The following is a 9,430-nucleotide window of genomic DNA, read 5'->3' as shown; positions in this document are numbered from 1 at the left end:
AGGAATTTATTGATCACAGCTGACAGGTATCTATGCAAGGAAGGAATTATCTGGCAACAGATGGGCCTATAATAATATTAATATCCTCACCACCTGACTTTTAATCCATGCTTTACATCAGTGGATTATAAAGCACTTTACGAATGAGGTTAAACATCTAGTGGGAAAAGGCAGAGTAAGATGTAATGGTTAGAAACCGAAGCCAAAGAAATATAAGAAAGAAATAAGCACAACCTATTTGTTCTTTTATCAATCACAACTGCAGGTGATTAAACAAAACCAGGAATTTGCCTGCAAACATGATATTCTCCATCACTTGCTGTCACAAAGGGAGGATCTCAAACATATTACAGTTCAAAAAAAATTACAATCTGAAAATAATTATTAGATGAGTTTGCCTTTTGAATACAGTAGGTGGAGAAAACAAGGTGAACACAGAAATACTTCTTTCCCATGAAAATCTACAAATCTGCTGCATGCCCCATTGGCACCAGCCTACCCACCTACCCAATTAGTCAAGCAAATCTTGTACATTCTTTCTGGATGCCTGGAGAAAACTAGTCTCAACATGGTTGTTTTCACCTTGAGCTCATGGTCCAGTTTCAGATTTGGTAGGTATTAAACAAATAAAATCTTTACCATCTCTCAAATGCACATAAAATGAGCCAGATTTTTTGTCTATGTCATAAACTGCTGAAGCCACAAACCCACAATGCTTAATGTTACCCAATGTGTTCATTAGGCACCAGATTTGATAAGCCAAAGACGGAATGTTCAGGAAGACTAACCTGATCTCCAATAACCTGAAGAACATCTCTGCTGGAATTCAAGCACATTGGCAGGTCAAACAGTGGGATTCTGCATTGCCCCCAAGTGAAACCAATGCAACCTGCATGCAATAGCACTTCCAAGATGTCAGGTCTACTGACCAGTTGTGTTTAGAAACCTGAAGGTATAGGGAAGGGCTATAAAATGACTAATCATCTTTTTAAACCAATCAATGAATCCTAGACACAGTTCTGCCATAGGCTGGTGACCAGATGGGAAAAACTGAACACACTTAATCCAGTTACTTGAATGTTTAAAAGGTTCTTGAAATCTTTGGCACATCTGGCCCCCTAAAATCACATATTTTCAACTTTGCTAAAAAAGAAACCTTCCTGAGTTTCACTGTTCTGCAGCTGCTCTTTGGAAAAAATGCTGTTGGTACAGCATCCACTCAGTCACTTGATTCTTGCCTCAATGGTCTGGTCTGAAAACTCTTCGGAGCAGAGACCACATGTATGCCTGTGTGGTATGTACAACAGGGTCTTCACCCTGGGTAAGCATTTGAGACCTATTGTAAAATTAATAATATATCTAGAAAGAGGGTGCTTATTATTCAGAATGGCCTGTATTAGCAGATGACAGAACCCATATTGCTCAAAAGGCAGCAGCCTTACATACTGAGCCCTGCCCAGCCCAACATATCCAAAAGTTCAAAAACCTACATTACTTCAGTACGCACTTTTAAACTCTGTGGTTGAGTAACTTGGCAAGTGAACTCCGGTCCTACGGGGAATCACAGGCCTACACAAACAAACCAAAGTCCAAAAAGAGATAATAGCCTGAGCAAAGGGCAGAATGTGGATACAGGGGAAAAAGGAAGAAAGCAGGATAAATAAGTTTCATACTTGGAGATCTGAAGGATCTTGCTCAGCACGGTTGCCACAGAGGAAAATGAGCATAAGTTACATACTTTCAGTGTTTGTGAAGGAGCTGCCTGGCTATGTTCTCTTTGCTGGGATCTTCATGCCTGTGACTTTACTCCTGCTGCTGCTAATTGCCTACTTCAGGATCAAACTATTAGAAGGTGAGTCAGGATCTGGGGGCAATGAGTGGATAGGCAGACAAAACTTCTCATTCAACAGGCTGCTGTTAGGCTTGTACTAACTAAACTGAAGAGAACTATGATCATAAACAATTTTATGAAGGCGTACTGCATTTTAGACCATTTTCTATTTGAAAAGTGTTATAGGAATTTGTTTAGAACATGGATTGAATCCTCACTTAAAACTCCATAGTTTTACATACCATACTACAGAAGATTTTACTGTACCACACTATAGAAGGAGCAACCAAAATGGAGAAAAAGAATAGGGTAGTTAAAGTACAGATCATTTGTCTTTGTGGTATCACTGTGCAAGTTCTTCACTGAGACAGGTAACAGCAGCTACACCCTATAAGTAGTTGGCTACTGAATATATGTCTGTATTCTTTCAAAGATACATATTTGCTTTTATTTTGTACCTAAATGCACATTTGCCATGTTGCCTTTTCTATTTTAAAATCAGCTTATACTCACTTCAAAAATCTACCTTCAGACTAAAACCAAGACAAGAAACACCCCCAGCCAAGTAAATGCACAGTGAGTGCAACACACCTGGGTACTGCAAACCAAGGCTGGCCACAGCACATGACTGGTCCTGCACAGAAAAGACACTAGGCTACAGCCATAGCAGTCTGGCGGTTTCTTTTAGAAGGGAAGCCCCTGTACGTCAGATGATGCAGTTTTAAGGGGATGATCTTCATGCCTTCCAGGTTTGGGTCCCAGCTGCAGCAGCAGATTCACACGTGCTGTGCTCTTGTTCTAGGCCTCCAGATGCCAAGACGAGCCCCAGCGCATGTTCAGATCAGAGTCCTCATCCTTTCTTTCCCTCAGCCCTTCCAAAACGTGTTCTTGCAGACACTGAGCTAAGTCTGTTCCTCGAATTAGCTGCCTCTTGAACCTCTTCTCCATAGAGCGTGTTGGAGGAGCTACGGTAACATCCTAGATTTCCTCTGTAAACTTCAGATGCTTCTTTGTGCAGCTTGGTGAGAACCCTGACTGGGACAGTAGTCCACAATGCACGCACTACAGGCTTCAGCTCTAGCAGCTCACCCATGATCGCAAAAGCAGAGACTTGGCTGGGGCAGGCAGGACAATCCTGACCACAGGGCTCTGCAAATAAACTGAGGCATTGACCTCGAGCTGGCCTGAGGTGCATCAGCCCAACAGGAGAAGGCTAGATTTACCCACCAGGGCAAGGCTAGGGAAGAACCCTTACCCAGATGTCAGATCAAGCGCTGTGATTTGTACATTCATTAAGTTTGCTCTATCCTGCAGTCTTCTGAAATCCTGAAAATTGGGCAATTTAACACAGTTATAAAAGTAAGAAAGGCCACACATACTCAGAAATGTAGAATGAATTCACTTTCTATTTTGTATAAGATCTCCAAGCATTTAGACCCCAGGCTTTAACAGAGAGGAAGGGTGTTTGCATACAAGCATACACCACAAGTTACCTTCAGGCTGCTAAAACTCAAACATTTCCTGTTCAAGATGTGCTTTCAGCTGCTGAATTAATGATCTATGGAAGCCTGTTCCACATGCCTAACCCAGCTCTGCTTTTGGTTACAAATCATCCTTAGAGCAAGGTGCTGACAGTTTTTCACACACTAATAAACAACAACCAGAAAATGGTGTGGTGCCAAAACATCATACAATTCAATATGTATGAGGGAATATGAAGGCTAAGTATTGAGAGCGCTTTCTGGAAAAAGGTTGAAATGGAAGCTAATGAAATTATTGCATTAGGCTTTGGATAAAAGTGGGGATTCTCCCATTCAGCAAATAATCAACTCTGTGTTAGACATCAGTTGTTATGAAATAATACTGAGATATTAATTCTTACCTGGTGATGCTCTTGCTTTTGTATTCCAGCTAGGATCAAGCGAAACAGGAATAGCAGGTGGGTTACAGGTCCCATCAGTTCAGGTATTTTGCTTAGGCTCAGACAATACTTTCATTAAGCCAAAAGAGTCCGTCTGAAAATACTGACAGCATTCATGCTGCATGGCCAACTGCTGAAACGAACCAGCCTGCCCTCTTTCACAGTGCCCATAGCCTGCTCAGCTGTACTTTTCTGCAGGTCTGCAAATAATCTGCAGAACCAGATGTTAAATCCTGCCTCTTTTAAAGAACAGAATTTTTAGCTTTGGATTTGTAGTGAGTTTAAGTAAGTAGCAATTTCCTAAATTTTCTGAGATTAGCAATCAAGGCTTTAAGAGAGAGAGGTGAATGAAGTAGTTGGCAGACTTATTTGCCAGAGGAATATTGCTTCTGTGCTTCTCTCTCTCGTAACTGAGAAGGATGTTTGAAGGGAATCATCCAGCTGTTCAGTGCCTCAGGGAAGGAGAGTCTCAGTCTGCAGATCACAGGTGTTCTGGCTGGGACTCTCAAGAGGATGCAAGATGAATTCTTGTCTGTTTAATACTTTGGGCATTGTAGTCCCAGCTCTACCTCCAAACCCTTCTTTTGCTTGATCTGGGACTGCCAGAGTCCAACCTACCACTTAGGCCTCCAGCCAACTCATACAAATCATCCTGAGCAGCTCTCCCTGTACAGGCAAGCCAAGCCAGCTTCAGCTTAAGACCACGAGGTGAGCAAAATGACTAACCACAGATAAGCCTGAGAATGGACTCCTTTAAATGCCAACCCTTCCTCTCTGACAGAATCTCAGAAATTCATCAGACTTTAGGTGCCTTTTTCCTTAGATCTCTTTAAAAAAACCCCACAAAATTGCGTTACTAAAAGCAAGGCTGCCTTGTTTCATTGTCAAATAAGCATTTAATTTTTCTCTGTGCGGCAAGAGAGAGGCTCCATGTGAATATATCAAAACTCACTTTAGTATCATCCCTTCAAGATTCCTTAAAAATAAAACCAAACCCAATAAACAAAACAGCACAGATTTCTCCTGAACTAGCAATGACAAGGGAAGCTAATATCCTGGACAAAGTGTTTTATGCTAACTGGGCTTTTCTTTTTCTTTTCTTTCCTCTGCTTCTCCATCCCTTTCCAGATATTCTTCAAGCCTCTGACAACACCATCCTGTTCTGAAGAGATTATTTTTCTGTTCTGTTTGTACCACAGGCAGCATCAGGAGGATCAGGCCAATTTGAGGTTCTCGTGGCACTGTCACAGTAAAGCAGAACACGAATCGCTAGCACAAGCTAACTGCGCTCCTTGATGTTGTTTAAGGATTTTAGTCTGATTGAAAATTGGTGGAGGCAGATGGAAATAGAATATTTCTTTTGATGTCAATAGAGTCTGTGTCAGTGCTTCACTGGGCATAGGCACAGTCCCAATCTCACACTCGGTAGACCTTCTTCTAGGAGCATGAGTAAACTGATACTAACATGCTACTTGGGCACCTTCAATTTAATAAGATTAGTTCTTACTGACATATGTCAGCTCCTTTTCTTTATAAAAATTCACCATAGGAAATAGCACATTCTTATGGAATTTTGTGTTGTTTGGTTTATTTTTCAGTTAATGAGGAACTGGCCATGGCAGAAGACCCCAGAAAGGTTCTCCTGAATTACTACAGCCAGCGGCAGAAACCCAGGAGATCTGGACAAAAAGAGAGAAAGTGCAAGAACTGAAGGACATTTAAGGGAGTCTCACATCTCAGGAAGCAAGCTTAAACACAGTACTCAGCTCTGTGGCTTTAAAAATAACCAGCTGTGGATAAATACCACAGAGGAAAACAAAACAGAGAGAAGAAATTAAGGCTGTGCCATACAAATGAAACAGCTGCTGCCGTTCAAAAAGGTCTTGTAAGAGTTTTGCTTTCTCACATGAGGCCAAGTAAGCAGTACTTTATGCAACTCATTGGACACCAGAGACCTCCTGCAATGTACAGTTCCCTTACATGACAGTATTTCGGGCAAGGGAAAGTACCTTGCTCACTAGCCCCTCCCTAGCCTGTATAGAAAGCTATATAACAAGCTCCTGAGAGAGCTGAATTGACATATACTAGGAAGGCAGTCTTATTAAATTGAAGATGCATAAATAGCAAGTTCATATCAAGCACTGACATCTAGGAAATTGAGAAGGGTAATGAAGGGGAACTGACTTTTTTTATTACACTTTGGGAAAGATTGTAGGTTTTGTAACGTATGTTTTCCACAGAATTTGGAAGGAAAATATAACAGTGATGGGGAACAAAAGGACTTCTCTCTGTTGACTGACCATGCCAAATTTTGAAAACATGAAAAGATTCAGTCAGTATTCTGTAAACCAATTATTAATCTCATTTAAGGACAAATGGATGATTTTTCAAATAAAAAAATATGTAAGTATGGAGTTTTCTTTTTTGTGTGTCATTTGTCCCACAAAAAAAAAAATCTTTTTTTTTCCCCCTCTATTAGCTGTAGATCTACAATTTTTAGTGCATCTCAGATTGGCTGTGGCAGAAGGCCCATAAAAACACAAACTGTTTGAAAGTCCTATTGCCTTTTGGCTTCTCTGTTTCTGACCCCCAAATTTAAACCCAAACTTCTGAAGAATGAGAAGTGACTATCATTAATTTTCCTGATATTTACTGTCCCTATCTGCTAGCAATTGCTGTCTGCAATTACCTTTCATTACAGCTGTTTGTCATTACCCACCCTGCAAGAACAGAGTGGATAATGCCCTGTCTGAGATTATATGTGGTTTTGCACAATTTTGGTTCTCATAGACTTTTAAGAAATTCTTTGAATCATTTTATAAAAACACTAATGAGACCATGACCACAGGTTTAAGAAACACTCTAATTTATCAAAGTCTATGAGAAGAAAACGAGTCAAGCAGCAAGTACCTTTGTTATACATAACAGTCCTCTAGATTTTAATACTATCCTATTTTTAAAAATACATAATTCATCACACCGGTTTACATCAATGCAAATAACATAAAATACATGGCATTTGTATAGTAAAAGTAAAGGTTAAGATGCTTAAATGCAAATACCTCTAATTAGATATGGTAGTCTCTATTCAGGTTCCCAAAAGAATTATCTATGTTTGAAAGTGCAAAGTAATTTGTAGTTCCATTTGAAATCAGCAGAAGATGCTGGGTGAAAAAAGTGGGCATTTATTCAGAAGTCATGGCATTAAAATGAACAGCAAAAGTTAAATACAAGATAGACATATGGACTTTGACTTCAAAGGAAGCAACCCTGTAAGAGAACCACGGCAAAACCTGGAAGAGCAAAGATCGTAAAACCAAGTTTATCTCAGTCAGCTGGCAGAGGAATCTACAGTTCAGTTGCAGAGCTCCCCACTTCCAGCTGGGAATTCACTCCAGATGCCCATTAACAGGTTCTCTGTGTTTCAAGATGCCCCACCTGCAATCAAGCCAGAAGTGCCTTCCCAGTATTTTGCAATCAAAAGGCTGAAGACACATTTCTGATTTTTCTCTTTGTTTTCCCCTGTAAGAGAAAAGTGTGCAGTCCTTCCGTTCTTAAACTTCAGACTAGATATTTCATCTGACTAGCAACAAACATGATGTGTTTCAGAGAGCAAAAGGAAAGAAGCGCTCCAAAGGCAACTCTCAAATGGGAAATCACAAGAGCTCCCTATCACCCAGCTCTTGACTGGACCTTACATTCATAGCTACTCGGAACATGGGGAGCAGTGGCTCCCTGAGCTCCTCTCATGCCTGGCAGACCTAGTACAACACAGTCCAAAGCAATGAACACTTTCTTTACAACTAGTACATTCAGACTTGACTGTAAAGGCAGAGTTTGATTCTAATGATGAAAGTTTGATTCTAATGATCCACCTCTGCTTACAGCTGTCTCACCTAGAAAAACCATGGTACAGAATCAATGAATTTGACCTACTGGGGTATGTTATTTCGTTATTTACTATTTAAGACTCTGACAATTTCCTCAGAAGCAGCTGGTATAGATTCTTGCAACACGCAGGACATACTGCCAACTGATTCAGTGTCCTGTGCTATGGAACAGTTCCTGTTTTCCTACATAATTCATAGATAACAAATTTTTGCTTTCAAAGTAGACCAGCAGCTTCGAAGTGAAAAAAAGTGCATTCTTCAGCTACCCCAGTAAAACTGTTGTTTACCTGAGTACATGAATGTCTGTGATATTGATATCTTTAAAGAAAACCTTTAACTACTCTCTGTTATATATTCTTTCCTCTTCTTTCAATCTACACAATCCTTTGGAAGTTGAGATAGCTGCTGCAAATAATTGACTTCTTACGTTTAAGAAAGATGCTGCTAATAGAAAAGCAGTGATCTTGGATCACTGATCAGAGGTTAAAGAAACTGTAACACACACATCCCCCAATTCCAAACATCCATTCCCCCACCACCCAAGAAAAGATTGGCCTGGACCACATGTAAAGATACAGAATTGAAGCTTAGCAAGCCTTACCACAACATAAAATTGATTTTGTCGATTTCGCAACATGACTGAGAATAGAGATATCTAAAATGTTGATATTACTCTTTAACAGCACTCTACTGTAAAATGGTAGCATGGATACCAAAGAAAACACTATATAGATAAACTGGATGCCTTTGACACAACTACTTATTGAGCTGTAATTGCTAACACATAGGAGGATCTGACATTCAAGGCTCAGTAACATGTCATGAAAATCCTCAGGCCTTGTTTTCAGTTCCATTACTGAATAGTGTCAAGAATTATCTGTTTTCATGCTACCAGCACAAAACACATCATGGTATCTTACATAATTCCTTCAAAAAGCAAAAATATATATTTAAATAACACCACAGAACTAAGTCTTTGTCTAGATAAATTACAAAAGCATTCTCTAAATATATATGGAAACAGTGACTGCAAGAAAATAATCTGTTTTCAATAATTGTTATCACTGAGGAGTCCTCTGTCTTCCTGCCACTAGCAGTAATGTGAAGCTAGGATTCCACTCCATCTACAACCAGTAAACATGTTTAAAACCTTCCTGCCTATCTGTGACTGCTTCCTCTTCACTTCTCAGAACAGAATTTAAAGTCTCAACTTAAGTAGAAAAGGTACAGAGAAAGGCAGTAAGAATGATAAAGAACTGTGGAATAGCTTTTGGCTGGGGAATGACTGCAGAGAGAATGACTGTTGGCTGTCTCTTCTATTATCTGCAGTGGTGCTATCAAATGAAGTTAGCAGAGGCAGATTCAAAAGAAATGAAAGGTGGGTTGTTTTTTTTTCTTAAGACACATGGAATGGTAAAAATGCCTGCCAGAGGAATTTTTTTAAAAGCAATTAGCCAAAAATCCAGAGAGGCAGATAAATACGAAAGACCGGTAGACCAGCAAGTCTTTGAAATTTGCTGGAATATTTGGGAAAGTATTACTTTCTAGTACAGTATTTATTCCTACACATACCCCTAGGCAGCTACCAGTAGCCTCAGAGACAGGAATCTGGGAGTGTTAGTCATTTAGCCTGGCCCAGTCCAGCCATTCACATATACTTACCTCCAAAAACTCTTGCAGGATTTGCTTCATGCCAAACAGACTAATTTAACACTACAGGTATTAGCAGCATTTCCAATGCTTGCAATTTGTGCTAATGTTACTAATCCAAGTATCTTTTTTCAAGTG

The 9,430-nt window shown here is 39.9% G+C and overlaps 1 protein-coding gene across 1 annotated transcript; it reads left to right on the top strand.

The window, feature by feature from the left end:
• The first annotated feature begins 1,624 nt into the window (after positions 1 to 1,624).
• On the top strand, positions 1,625 to 6,166 carry SMLR1 (small leucine rich protein 1). The gene is made up of 2 exons (XM_074820725.1): positions 1,625 to 1,852; positions 5,351 to 6,166. Exons 1-2 carry the CDS (start codon positions 1,720 to 1,722, stop codon positions 5,461 to 5,463), a joined length of 246 nt encoding a protein of 81 aa, XP_074676826.1. The 5' UTR covers positions 1,625 to 1,719; the 3' UTR covers positions 5,464 to 6,166.
• The last annotated feature ends 3,264 nt before the right edge of the window (positions 6,167 to 9,430 follow it).

This window comes from Strix aluco, chromosome 3 (assembly GCF_031877795.1).
Source record: "Strix aluco isolate bStrAlu1 chromosome 3, bStrAlu1.hap1, whole genome shotgun sequence".
NCBI lineage: Eukaryota > Metazoa > Chordata > Aves > Strigiformes > Strigidae > Strix > Strix aluco.
Note: the sequence above shows the minus strand (reverse complement) of the source record. Positions and strands in the feature narration are given on the sequence as shown.

What these genes read in the sequence shown, in the direction of transcription:
- SMLR1 (XM_074820725.1), top strand. Translation starts at nt 1,720, where the DNA reads ATGAGCATAAGTTACATACTTTCAGTGTTTGTGAAGGAGCTGCCTGGC. An exon ending in CAGGATCAAACTATTAGAAG is followed by an intron (nt 1,853 to 5,350) that starts GTGAGTCAGGAT and finishes TTTATTTTTCAG; the next exon opens with TTAATGAGGAACTGGCCATG.